This window comes from Thunnus thynnus, chromosome 3 (genome assembly GCF_963924715.1).
Source record: "Thunnus thynnus chromosome 3, fThuThy2.1, whole genome shotgun sequence".
In the NCBI taxonomy this organism is placed as follows: domain Eukaryota; kingdom Metazoa; phylum Chordata; class Actinopteri; order Scombriformes; family Scombridae; genus Thunnus; species Thunnus thynnus.
In genome coordinates, this window is record NC_089519.1 from 1,872,582 (window position 1) to 1,885,871 (window position 13,290).

A 13,290-nucleotide genomic window follows, 5' to 3' on the forward strand; every position below is an offset into this window, starting at 1 on the left:
CGCTGCGGCTGCGGCTCGTCTGCGGCTCTTTCAAGGTGTTCCCTCTTTTATCGATGCTGTTCAGGTTAGACACAGGGTGCGACTTGCCGGGGGGGTGGTGGTGGTGGTGGTGGTGGTGGGGATCACACACACCCTCTAGTCTATACCTGCCACTGCTGTATTGTTTTTTGTCCCCGGTGGGGACAGAAATGTATCCCCCTCATAATGATTCATGCTGCTTCACACATATATAATATAAAATATCTCAAATAAAAATAGGCTATTATAAAAAAAAACATGTAAGTAAAGCGCTGTAACGTGAGAACAGTCATTAGTGCAAACAATTATAAAATCAGAAATGGACTTTCACTGTCAGCGCTCGTGTGACAATAGAGATGACACCCCGTCTGGGCTACGTGATGACGCAGTACATGGACCAGGGGTTGCCTCCTGCCCTGCTGGGAGGTTTGCAGAGATGTGGGTAAAAGAGGGGCCACACGCCGCGGATGGACCCCCCCACAGGAAAGCATTCAAAGAAGACAGAAGTCCATCATCAAAGCAGGCTGTTCTGTTAGTCTGACTGGTATATAGTAGCCTGTTTACTTTTATGATGACAGCACGTTGATTATTTTCTATTCAGTTCTGAAGTTTGCTGCGCACAGAGATGAATTAAACGGTGACTTGAAGAATGACATCAGGTGATTTAGCACATCTGGCCGAGTGGCGCTATCCACAGTACTGAAAGGAGCATTGAGGGATTTCAATCATTTAATTCTGGCAAGTTCAATTAGCATTTAACCAAAACCCTGTATGATCACATCTCCTGTGTGAGCAAAGGACGAGGTGTGAACTTGACATAACATCGTTGCAAATGAAAATAACACAATACTTCATGAATTAAATTAAAAAAAGGATTAAAATGTTCCTGCAAATGCAGTGGTCAAGTTCAAGTCTAGTAACAGCTTTATTAAAGTTCATAATTATTGTATAAATGTCACAGTAACAGCTGCAAGAAATAATCTAATGGGCTTGATAGTGTGTATAAGGCCCACTGTGGCTCTGATTTGTTTTCATGAAGAAAAACGTTTCAAGCCCCCTCCCACCTCCCTCCCCCCCTCCTCTGATTTTTTTTTCACACATCGCACCCTGGTCATACATCCCCAGGTTCATCACACCTCCCTGACAACCAGCAACATGTGAGTGAGCTGCGACCCCTGGTGGCAGCGACGCCACACGACACGTCATTTAACGTCAAACACAAACCTTTATTGTTTTATTCAGATGACTGAGTGGTGGTCACGTGTCGGGGGGATTACAGCCTGATTGTTGTGGAAATTGAATAAAAGTCTCCACTCAGTCTGTTCTGTGCTTCATTCTCTGCTGTTGTGTATTCTGTTTTCCTTTTTTATTCTACATTAATACATTATGTTCTGTTCTTCTTGTCTCCCCCTCCTCCTCTCTCCCCCCAGTGTATTTAGGCTATATTTCAAACAAAAATAAATAAATATAAGAACACAATTCTTCATAAACTATTCTTAAAACAACACAGCTTATAAAGAAAAACAAAATACACACGAAAAGGAGAAAAATAAACAAAAAAGTAGAAAAAGAACCTACAAGAAAAATAAGTCAATTCTCCCATATTTAGTTTCTGTTTGTGTCTTTTGTCTCTAATCTTCTGATTAACATCATTTTAGTAGTGGAAGTTGGAGCTTTAGAGCTTTTCTGCTGCCTCAGGATAAATCTCCATGTTGTGATTATACCCAGATTTAACACTTCAAACTGCAAACTCTGACTAATTCTTTCAATTCTCTTCTATTACGTCTGCTTTATTGCCGTTTTCTCTGTTCTTTTCTATTTTGCTTCGTTGCATTATTTTGCATCTCATTCTGTTCTTTCTGATACTTTATTGTTTATCTGTTGCATTCTATTTGTTCTACTATTATATATTTTTCTATTTTGATATGTTTCATTCTTTCACTTTTATTTTTTATTCTTTTCTATTAGATTCTATTTTTGTGTTTCTCATTCTATTCTATTCTATTTCATTCACCTTTAATTTTCTGTTGTACTCTTGGGGTCATGCTCCACTTTCAGTGCCTGTGGAGACTTCTCATATGGCAGCAGTCAGCTGCTTCACTGTAGTCAAGGAGACCACATTAATACCGGAAATGGGGCGATTTCACTTTCAAAATTCAAAGTATAACCGACACTCTGTCCTGGATGAAGTGTTTTAGCTGAATAGCGATTATATTTCATCTGCTGGCCTCACACCTCTTTCTTGTAAAACACATTTCTGTTCGCTTTCTGTCACTCAACAGCTTTGCAAGTCATGTTAAGTATGGAGTCATTTTAATTTGAAAGGTGTGACCGGAAGCGACGTGTTTACTTCAGACTGCTTTGACACTGACAGTCATGAGCCTGACAGGAACGGCCTGGCCTCTCCTAAACAGGATCCTTCCTCACTCCAGCTACAGCAGGACGGATGTTTATCCTCATCTTCATCATCACAGCGACATCTGACTCCTGTCGGTGAGTTTTGCTGCTCATTCATATTTGCCTTCGTCATGAACCCCGCGCGCAATAATCTCTGCTGGTCGTTGTTGTTGTGTTGTTCAGACCTTCAGACCTGTTGTCCTGTTGCACCGCAGATTCACATGTGTGTCTCTGAGGAAGGATGATCTCACTGAACCGGATCATGTGAATCCACTTCAGTACCGGAGCAAGTTTAATAGAGAAATGACGTCAGCATGCGAGCTGTCAGTGCTTCAGAGCAGACGGAGGAGGGGGGGGGGGGGGGATGTAAAGAGTTGAGGGCAGGAGGACAAACACTAACTCATACATCATAGTTGAAAGATATACTGCAGCTGTGGCTAAAGCAGGGAAATAAATACATCATACATTACTTAACTAAAAGCAGCAATACCTCACTGTAGATTAAAAACAACAACCAAGTAAAAGTACACAAGTATAGCAGTATCACCAGTAAAATCACTCAGTGTTGTATTATTTCATATATTAATCTGTTGGATTATTATTGTGATGCATTCATGTGGAAATCTAATTTTTTCTATTTTGTATCCCGGTTAGTTTCATCTGCTTCATATTTTATAACCTTTAGTTAAATAAGCTTTAGTTTTAGTTTAATAAACTCTTAAAATCTGCAGCAAAAACTACAACAGTCAAATAGATGTAGATCTCTTATGTATGTATCTAATTGAAATCAAATTGGCCCCTATAACAAGATTGATTATGCTATAAGTGACTCCTAAAAATGAGCACAAATACATAAAGATGGATAAAGATGGATGTGTTGATCAGAAATTTTTCCCACAGCAGTTCTGCTCTGACAAAGTTGTAGGACAGATTTTCCGAGGATCAAATGATGTGAGATATCAGAAGTCTGTGCTGGAGGCTTTCAGCATGCCCACACATTGCTTTCTCCTCGCTGCACTCACTCTTCTCTCTCTGTAGTGCTGTGGGACCGGCAAGCGGCGGATGCGGCCGACACCCGGCTGCAGGCGGCCCTCTCGATGGTCTCTCCCACCATGAAAGCGGTGGTGGATGCTGTATGGGCAGTGTGGAGTATCGGGGCCTCCATCTATGACTACATCCACACCAACGCCATGGAGGAGCGCATCCACGCCCTGGAGAACGTCATCACCATCCACCAGTGTGTGATTGGGCTGCTGTCCGCAGGCGTGTTGGTTCTCTTCACCTACATCCTCTTCAAGAAGCTCTGAGGATGTGTGAGCGAGAGTAGGCTGGGGGTGACATGAGAGGGAAGTGGACTGACCAGAATCAAATGTTTGTTTCCAGTGTGGTAAAAGCAAACATCTACCAGAGAGTGAAAGGTAAAAAATCTAATCTTTAGGTATGAAAGAGGAGGTGGTGAGGGACCTCAGACATACAGGAGTGCTTTATTTAGACAGAGTGGTGAGATGCAACCAACACACTGATGGCTCATGAGAAACTTAACCCTCTACAAAAACCACATGGGGTGAATTTTTTAAAAACTTTTTTATCATCATTGGAGTAAAAACACACTGAGGTTCACGTCTTTCATCAGCATCGCAGTGGTTCTGTAGGAGGCGAACATGAGGCGCTACAGAGTCTGTGCAAATATAAAATATCTTTACATTTTCATGTAATGTTTCATTTTCATGCCTAAAATGCCAAAAGGATTCATAGCCCCCCCCCCCCCCCCCCCCCTCCAAAGTGTTACCACTTGTGGGGTTAGAAAGGCTGTGAAACAGCGTTTAGATCATGATGACACGTAGTGATTCAGCAGCTCCTGAAGGTTTTTGCAGACCAAAGCTGTTGACTGAAACACATTGAAATGATTCCTCAGGGTAGATATCTGATAGAACAACAGCCTCCTGTCAGCACAGAGAGCAGTAAATATCAACTGTCAATATCTTATTTTTAATGAAGCGGGCCTATATGTCAGCAAACCAGTAGATCTGTCAGAACTATTTCATCATTATCTAAAGGGATCATTTCACCATAACAACTCCTGCCTTAAAGCATCTTCTGTTTTCACTCGTTTCCTCAAAGCTGGACAGACGTCTCAGCAGAAGTGAACTCTGCTGACACTAGTGTCTGTCAAACAGGTGACCAGAGAGCCTGGAGGTGATGTGATGTCTCAAAGACCTTTTGGTAGAAGACGTTAATAAGACAGAGACATCAGGGGAAAGAGTCATTTCCATCATTTTCTATCACAGGCCACGTGGATCTCTGACGACCATCTTTCAATGAACAGAGGAGGCCATTAAGTCAGATGACTGTAAGCATTTTGCATTTTGAGAAAAAAAAAACATAATTGTATAATTGTACAGGTAGACTTAAAAATTAAATATCATGATTTCTACTTTAACATCATGTTTTACCTCATAGCTGTCACATCACTGTATAAAACAACCATCTGAAGTGTCCTTAAAAACTATAAATATATTTCACTAACAGTTTTTTTTTTGGACTGAAATGTTTCATAGATGTGCTGCAGCTTCATATTTATGCTTTTGCTTTTTTAAGGGTAATATTTTCTACCATGAAAGGTGAGAATGAACTTAGTATTAGACATGTTACTGTAAATGTAAATGTGAAATCAGAACTATATTTAGCGGATAAAGGATGTTCTAGTAACTTAAAGTAACTTCACTAACCTACCAGGAGGACTGTTAAAGAAGAAACTCTGAGCTCAGAAAGTGTTTATCTGTATGTTACTGTGCCAGACGGGACCACAACATGAATGAGAGACTGTTTTAATATCATTATAACAGCATCAAAGCCAAATAAAATGTGGAATTCTCTTAAACAGGATCTCCTTAGAAGACTTTGTTTCCAACATCACTCTGATATCAAATGCAGCACAAAACAGCTGTATATAAAAAATGGAAAATTGTATCACAGCTGTAAAACTCTTATCACCAAGAACACTGTCAGTCAAATGTAAGAATATATCTCCAAACACTGGAGGAACCTTTTGATTGAAAATAGACAGGCCTGTTCCTGACGGACAGCAAACTTCACAAGTGAAAAAACTTAAAGACGTTGAAACAAGAAGAAGGCTTGTTCTGAGAAACTTTGGCTGTCGTCATCTGAGTTTACAGGCCTCTATCGACACGACTTGGACCTTCTGGATCTTCTCATAAGTGTCCGGTCTGAAGCAGAGTGTATCTGGAAATGAATCTTTCCACACTCTCCCCCTCCAGAAACTTCATGGCTCTCCAGTGGATCTTGCCGCAGTTCTCTGGCCGGCCGAGGTCTCCCAGCTCCTCCTGGATGTACTGCAGCCACAAATCTTTAGGAAAATAAAAACAACAGGGAAAAATGTTAAGCTAAATTTAAAAAGGTGGAGACGTACAGCTCCATGTCTCCACTGAAATATTTATGCTCATTCTAGCAGCCACACTGTAAATTTTTCTTATGTGGGGTCTTTAACGTCTCTGCCCCCAGAATGTATTTTCCTCCTGATCCTCTAAACTAGATCTGAGCTGCATCTGCTCAAATAACACAAATATGTCCGTGATACTTGAATAACAAGATATTGTGAATAAATATTTTGGACTACTTTTCTTTTTGACTCTCGTTCCTTTAAAAACGCATCATCTCACCGTCATCTGAGGAGCCGAACTCCTGCAGGGCCCGTTCGTAGTAATCCCTCAGATTGTTCATCCTGGGAGTCTCCTGGAAGATCAAACAGATCAGGATTATCTTGACTTATTAGTAATACAAATCATATCAAAGTCCACTGTCTGTCTCGACAAGTTCTTTACAACAACAATAATAATGTGTCAATCAAACTATCAGTGAAACCAAATCAATCAATGAATTGTGTAAAACAAGTTTAAACTAAACTAAAACCACCGGAGGTCTCAGTGTTTTCACACACAGCAGTCTGGATACTTACTTGTTCTTTCTCCATCTGAATCATCCTGGTGAAAAAGGCCTTGGAAAACGGACGACTTTCCTGCAAGCTACAGGAAAGAAAAAAGATGATTTTTTCCTGCCTCAAATCTAAAAAAGAGTTTGTTTTACATTTAAAGCCCCAAAGCATTCTGGGATTAATTAACACTTCCTTTTGTCTTATTTATCATTTAGCTTTTTACCTCGTAAAGGTCTTCCTCGCTTTCTTGTAGCCTCCAGTGGAATACGACCAATCAAGGTAGCTCTCTTTCATCTCCATGGCAACAGCCGCTACTGCAGACAGCAGACCTCTCTGGGAACAAACGAGAGAACAAACTGTCTGCGAGGTGTTTCGAAGGTAAAAGCGTTGTGCAGACATCAAGCACTATTAATCTTTGAGTATCTTTCTACGAGTGTTGTTGATTCCAGTGTCCAGTTCTCTCTCTGCATTAGTGAGCAGAAAACAAATCACAAATATCACAAATAGACACTACTAACTGCTTTGTTCCAGTGTAAACTAATACACAAATGCATGTGCTTTATAAGGTTTATAAGCAGCTCTTTTTGCCAGTTGTCATTGAAGAAACAGAATCAGAATAGAATCACAGTGATTCTGACTAGCTGGTGGATTGAGGTGGATTACCTTGAAGACGGCTTCGGTTTCTTCAGGACTCTGGTTGGCAGCGCTCCACTGGACCTGCAGCTGCCAAAGTGGTAGACTCTCCTGTCCAGTCAGGAGGATATAGAAGGTTTGAGTGAACAACCATCAACCGTCTACATCTAGTGCTGCAGTAACTGGTTGCTTTTCATCTAACCGCATGTTTCCATTATATTCATACTGTATATATGATCTGTATTCAGTATCCTGGTCTAACAGGTATGTGAGCCTTTAGAAAGTGCAGTAAACTGTCTTGTAATGCTGTGTGATATGGAAACACATTATTGTTCAACATACTGGACGCAAACACCAGTGTGGTTTAACACCGTTTCCCAACACTTAAGGAGTGTGTTTATCTTGAAAGAATAGACTTACATAACGAGCGGCGCAGAGTTAATCCTCCTCACGCAGCTACTTCTCAGGGCCGCAGTCTTGTGAAACCTCCACCAAAACAATAACCTGCTATTCTGTTCACTACTATGAAGCCTGTGGCCGAGGCGTTCATGGTGAAACGGTAACATACTGGGATGTGCTGTGTAACGATGTAGGAGTCGTGTGTGTATAGTGAACGGCAGACGTACACCAGAAAAGATGAATTTGTAATAACGTGAGGAAATCGTCATTTATTGGCTTAATGATGACCAAGAAAAACGTTATGAGTCAAATATCGGAGGTGCAGTAGAGGATTTCTGAGGATTAGCTCGCTATCCATCCAAAGTCTGTTAATCTGTTGAGAGTATAGTGTTTAACAGTAATCCCAGCAAATTACCTTCATGTTAAATTAACATGTGAATCTGACTTCAAAAAATTAATAATAAGTCAACTCCAGATTTGTGTGTTGCGTTTATACCTGAAGGCTGCTGAAGTACATGCAGGCTTAATTTAAGATGTCTTCAGGTTTCCTGGCGTATAGAGGGCGACGGAGGAATTCATCGGAGGAAGTTAATACGACAGGAGACTAATTGGGCCAAGGAGATGGCCCACTTACACAGCAGTGCTGGTGGCTGCTGTGTGTGTGTGTGTGTGTGTGTGTGTGTGTGTGTCTCCATTCTCCAAGGACAATAATTACACTAGCACTGTGAGCTAAACGGATGTGCTCAGTGTAAGCAGAGAAAATTACCAAACCTGACGTGATTGAGAATAAATGATGTGGATTCAAAGTGTGTGTGTGTGTGTGTGTGTGTGTACCTTGGGATTAATGTGTGTGAGAGCGTCCTGGAACAGTCGGCCCATGTCTCCGCTCCCCAGCTGCATTAGCGTCTGCAGGCTCAGGCTCCACATCGACACCGATTGGCTGTAGCGCTGCGTGGCTGCCATGGCAACGCTGGCCGCTCCCTCGCCGTCTCCGGATGAAAGCAGGATCTGAAGCTGGTCACGTGGAGAACAGGACATCATGTTGGTTGTTTCCACACATCAATGCAAATGCTCTTTTTTTTTTAAGGTTTTTAATAAAACTTAATTTGGAAATCAAAGAGAAAGTCAAGATAATCTCCTCTTTCCAGTTTTTGTTTGTTTTTATTATTTGAGCCCTGCTCAAGAACAAACGATAAAGGCTGATCCTGCTGGAGTTCTATGACACCCGTTAAACATTTCATGACGCTATTATCTTACCCATTTCTTATAATAATCCTCCTTCAGCAGCGAGGAGTCGTGGGCGCGCTGCAGAACTCCCAGCAACCTCTCCTGCCTCTGTGACATAAACACATGAACACATGTCAGGATTTAACCTTAAACATTTAAAGCCGCTGACGTTTTGTGTACATGTTTCATTTCTATCCTCGGGAGCAAACAGACTCTCATAGTGACATAGTGAGGATGAACTGTGTTCCTTTCATTTATTCATTTACCTTTTCTTTCAGCTCTTGGACGTTGGTTTTCCTTTTCAGTCTTTCCAGGCAGAAGGCTGCATAACAAGTCCACATGGGCTCTAGAGCGCAACACACACAAGCACAGCTATGGTTTATTATACTCACACATCACGTTAGCAGGGAGTGTACGGCATGAATAATAGTGCACGCACAGGTTTCAGTATGGTGAATTTAAGATGTTTTGTCAGTTTGGAATTATTCATTCTCTGTATGTGCAGGCGTCTACCTGTGTTAAGACTCTTGACTCCTTCCTCATAGACCTGACAGCAGCGCTCCTCTCTTCGATTGATATCAGAGGCCCGGCCTTTAGCAGTCTGGAGCTCCTCTCCTGCCCCCGGCGCCTCCAGCTCCCTCTTGGCCATGAAATCCCACGTCACACTCTCCTCTGTGTAGTTAGTCTGTAAGCTGGAAACAAGGGGACACACGTTTGTGCTTAATGATGAGAATATATAGAGTCTGTGTACGTGAGTGTGAGAGTGAAACAGACAGTCATCTGTAAGTATAGTGGTGCCTCACTCTTGCAGGATGGAGTCCTGCAGTTCTTTGGTGAAGTCAAAGATAGCTGCGATATTCAGAAGTGTGATGACGAACTCTGCGTCTGTGGAGCAACATAAAGGTTGAGTTAACATGGCTGGGCACATACATAACTAAACCATTTAACAAAGTCAGCCCGGTTTTTCAAATGCATCAGTTTGAAGATCTTTGCTTACATAAAGCAGAGTCTGTGTTATCTTTGGAGCTTTAGTTTCTGATAGTAAATGTTGCAGACAAACTGTAATATTCACAGCCAGGTTGTTAAATGTATTTTAAATGAGGAGTAAAAACTGCAACTTATATTACTAGAAAGTCTAAATATGTCACACTTTGTTATGATTTAGCACACCTACCTTTGATTTTCCCTGTAGCATCTCTGTACACAACCTCAGCCAGTTTACCACTCAGGATCTCTGGAGAGAATTCATATTCACCCTGAGAGGTGTGAAGAGTGACAGTGAGAGATTCTGTGTATGCATGTGTATATTGACTTTTTTGCATTTCCTGCTGTTTGTGTTGAATGTGTCACACACTCACCGTGTCCAGCTCAGCTTGCTCCAGCTCCTTCTTCTGCTTCCTCAGTTTCTCACAATGCAGCAGCTCCATACGGAAGTACTAGCACATCAAGAGAATGAGAATGTTAGCTCCGCTCTCTGTGAACAAAGTCTCCTTGTATAGGTGTTTATTTGCTTCTTTTACCTCCTGGTACACCTTCTTGTTGTTCGGGTGGAAGCGTAGAGCTCTCAAAAACAGGTGTCTGGCGCTTTCAGAGGAGTTTCTGTCCTCCAGCTCACTCTTGGCAGCCATAATCCACAGGGCTGAAGAGAAAGAAGCACAAAGTCATTTGTATTTGCAGGTGACATCCTTTTCCCACTTTGTTCATCAGCAAATAATCATGTGTACCTGGTTTGTCAGGGTGGATTGCCAGCATGGATGAGAACACCTTGCTGATCTGACCTTTGGTGGCCTGATGAGTGAAACCCAGAACAGATCATTATAAATATGAAAAGACACAGATTTCTTCCTGAAAACAAATGATGAGATCTTTACGTACCCATTTCTTACAGAAAGCCACATGCGAGAGCCACAGCTGCACATCATCCTGTGAGGGAGAAGAAGATGTTTGTCTGTTTGTGCCTTCATTCATATATTCAAATGAAAAGTGATGACAATCATTTACACACTGTGTGTAAGTGAAAACAATTAGATCTGATTATTCCTTTTAGTGGACAGATGTGGCTGAATGGTCGATGTGATGAACTAACAGCAGCTTTTTTTAAATACCTTCCATTTGTTTGTTGCTCTCCTGAAGACACTATTTATTCTATGGATGATGGGAAACTCGATGTCTTCTCGTTTGAAGTGGTAGTGAATGTGCTGTAGAGGAAACATTCATCATGGTCAAAATTTCACATCATCATCTAACGGCACCAGTTGTTTTCTGTGCGCTCTGTTTGGTTTGAATGTTAACCACTAAAATAGAAAAGAATATTTCTACCATTGATATGCAGAAGAAACTATGAACATGAGATGAAGTGATACAACGTGACTCACCGCTCTTCTCTTCTTGACCAGCTCTAAAACGTTGATTTCATACTGTAATTAAACAAAGTAAGTATTTTAAACATCACTCACAGCCTTTATTTCTTTGTTTAAAGAGCTGAGGTTTCATGATGAAGACACTCTACCTGTATGTACGCAATGAAGTCCTCTTTATTTACGATCAGCCTGTGCAGTTTGTATTCCAGGGCAGTCGATTTCTTGATTATGGATCTATAATAGTGAAAAATAAATACGGATGAACTTGTCTGCAGCTTTATCACTACATACAGTCCTGGGAACAGATCTTGTACCGAACCAAGAAACCTTTCTCACATTATCCACCTGAAAGCTTCGGGACAGAAAATGAGAAAAATGTAACATGAGATTATTTTCCCAAACAGGAAGATGCTGACTTGGCCGTTAATACTCATGAATTCATTTTAGAGGGGATGAAGAATTTGCTATTTATTTTTAAAAGACGTGTTACTTTATATACATATAGTAGATGGTTATGTACGGTATATACAGTAATGAATGAAATGTATTGCACATTTTGTATTTTAAACTCAATGAATATGTATAATTTGTAGGTGTAGTGGGTATTATAGTGTTACAGAGTTATTATTGCACAGTGCCACTGTGAGTTAACTGTTCATAAGTGTGACTGAGGTTTATTTTTCATCTAGTTCCTCTAACACCTCATGTGAAGTAGTGAGGACAGAATAATAAGAGGACAAAATGGATGTTCATCTCTCCATTTAACTGCCATTTAACTGCCAAATCATGACCTCTCACTAAAAATCCTCCGGTATCTTGTCACACAGTGTTCCGTTATCCGCTGCTCTGCTGTTCTACCGGAGGAGAGTGTCTGTAAACCCTCTGATGTTTGTCTTACTTGATTTCTTTCTTGGTGAACAGTCCCACTCTTTCCAGCTGCTCCAGCTCCGGGATCCTCTCCTCAATCCGCTGCTGAACGATCTCCGCCATCTTGACGACGCGGCCGTTACGGGTTCAGGTCAGGTGTGGCTGTTATTCTGGTGATATGTAACGTTATTAATGTCAACTTTATATTGGAATACCATGTACGTTATGTCAATGAGACCGATGCTCTCCCCCACACATGTGTGGAAGTTGTGATTCACTGCTCTTCCGGTTCCGTCAATAAATAGTTCCGTCAGGAAACACAATCGCGTGTGTCGGAGTGGCGTTATTTTATCCCCACCTGCATTCTACGATGACCCGCCTTACTCTGCCTCTGATTGGCTCTGACCCTGATATTCTTACCCTAACCCAACCATCTCACTCCTCATGCATAAATATAACCAATCGAACCAAGGAAGGGAACGAGTACTAGCCAATCAGAAGCAGAGTAGGGCGGGTCTTCCCAGAATGCGGGTGGGGAAAAGGCCATGGTATAATGGGAATAGAGAACAAGCGCAGACAAGAAAATTCTCAAAATTCTTTGATTTAAGATGTTCAAACTGGCGAATCTATTTATTTAGGAGACATATACAGTATCTTCACTGTTTTTAAAGTGCATTAAATAAATATATTCGTCAGACAGTTCAAAGTAAATAATAATAATATATCTTATATAGCACATTCCATACAAGAAATCAAAGTGTTTTACAATAAAGAAATGACATGCATTGAGAGCTTCACATAAAAATAGACATAAAATGAACATAAAAACAGGGGTTGAATGCCATAATTAATGTGACATTAGATGGAAAATAAAACTCACTTGATAATAATAATAAATAAAAAACAGAAGTGAAAATAGAATATATAGAATGCATAACAACAACAACAATAATAAAATAGAATAAAAATAAATTTAAGAAAATAGTAAGAACAAGGATAGAATGACATAATTAATATGACATAAGATGAAAATTAAAATCCACTTGAAATAATTTATTTTTATTTATTTATGCCAATATCAGCAATTTGATTTAAAATACAAATCTATTGATGGGTAAATTCTAATAGAGATAGACATGCTGATGAAACTTGTGTTGGTTTGATTGAAACTGTCATATTTAGTGGTTCTAAAGTTTTCCACTGCTTCAGCCTGAAAAACTTGAATATATAACTGTTAATATGTGTTGAATTGAATCCCACTCATAGGGAAATTAAAAGATTTCTAAACACGGTTATGAACAATCTCCTGACAATTAATTAATTTCCTCTTATGTTCTTGTTGTCTTACTTTCAAAATGATGTTCATAACCATACTGACAACACCAGTATACTAATGTATGTTATTAAAAAGTTCAGTTTTAATAAGAATTATTTTGT

At 40.4% G+C, this 13,290-nt stretch overlaps 1 protein-coding gene and 1 long non-coding RNA gene across 2 annotated transcripts; one reads left to right on the top strand and one right to left on the bottom strand.

Annotated features, from left to right (window-relative positions):
* The first annotated feature begins 81 nt into the window (after positions 1-81).
* Positions 82-4,776, top strand: LOC137174524 (uncharacterized). Its single transcript, XR_010925384.1, has 2 exons — positions 82-2,511; positions 3,454-4,776. It is a non-coding gene; the product is annotated as an uncharacterized lncRNA (long non-coding RNA).
* A 451-nt stretch (positions 4,777-5,227) lies between these two features.
* Positions 5,228-12,172, bottom strand: utp6 (UTP6 small subunit processome component). Its single transcript, XM_067579868.1, has 19 exons — positions 11,885-12,172; positions 11,136-11,220; positions 11,002-11,043; positions 10,732-10,824; positions 10,502-10,549; positions 10,351-10,414; positions 10,147-10,265; positions 9,985-10,062; positions 9,801-9,882; positions 9,430-9,511; positions 9,140-9,318; positions 8,893-8,972; positions 8,657-8,734; positions 8,234-8,413; positions 7,031-7,111; positions 6,591-6,700; positions 6,392-6,458; positions 6,096-6,168; positions 5,228-5,782 (listed from the first exon to the last, which is right to left on the bottom strand). The coding sequence occupies exons 1-19, from the start codon at positions 11,974-11,976 to the stop codon at positions 5,628-5,630; spliced, it is 1,788 nt and encodes a 595-aa protein (XP_067435969.1). The 5' UTR covers positions 11,977-12,172; the 3' UTR covers positions 5,228-5,627.
* Positions 12,173-13,290: the final 1,118 nt, after the last annotated feature.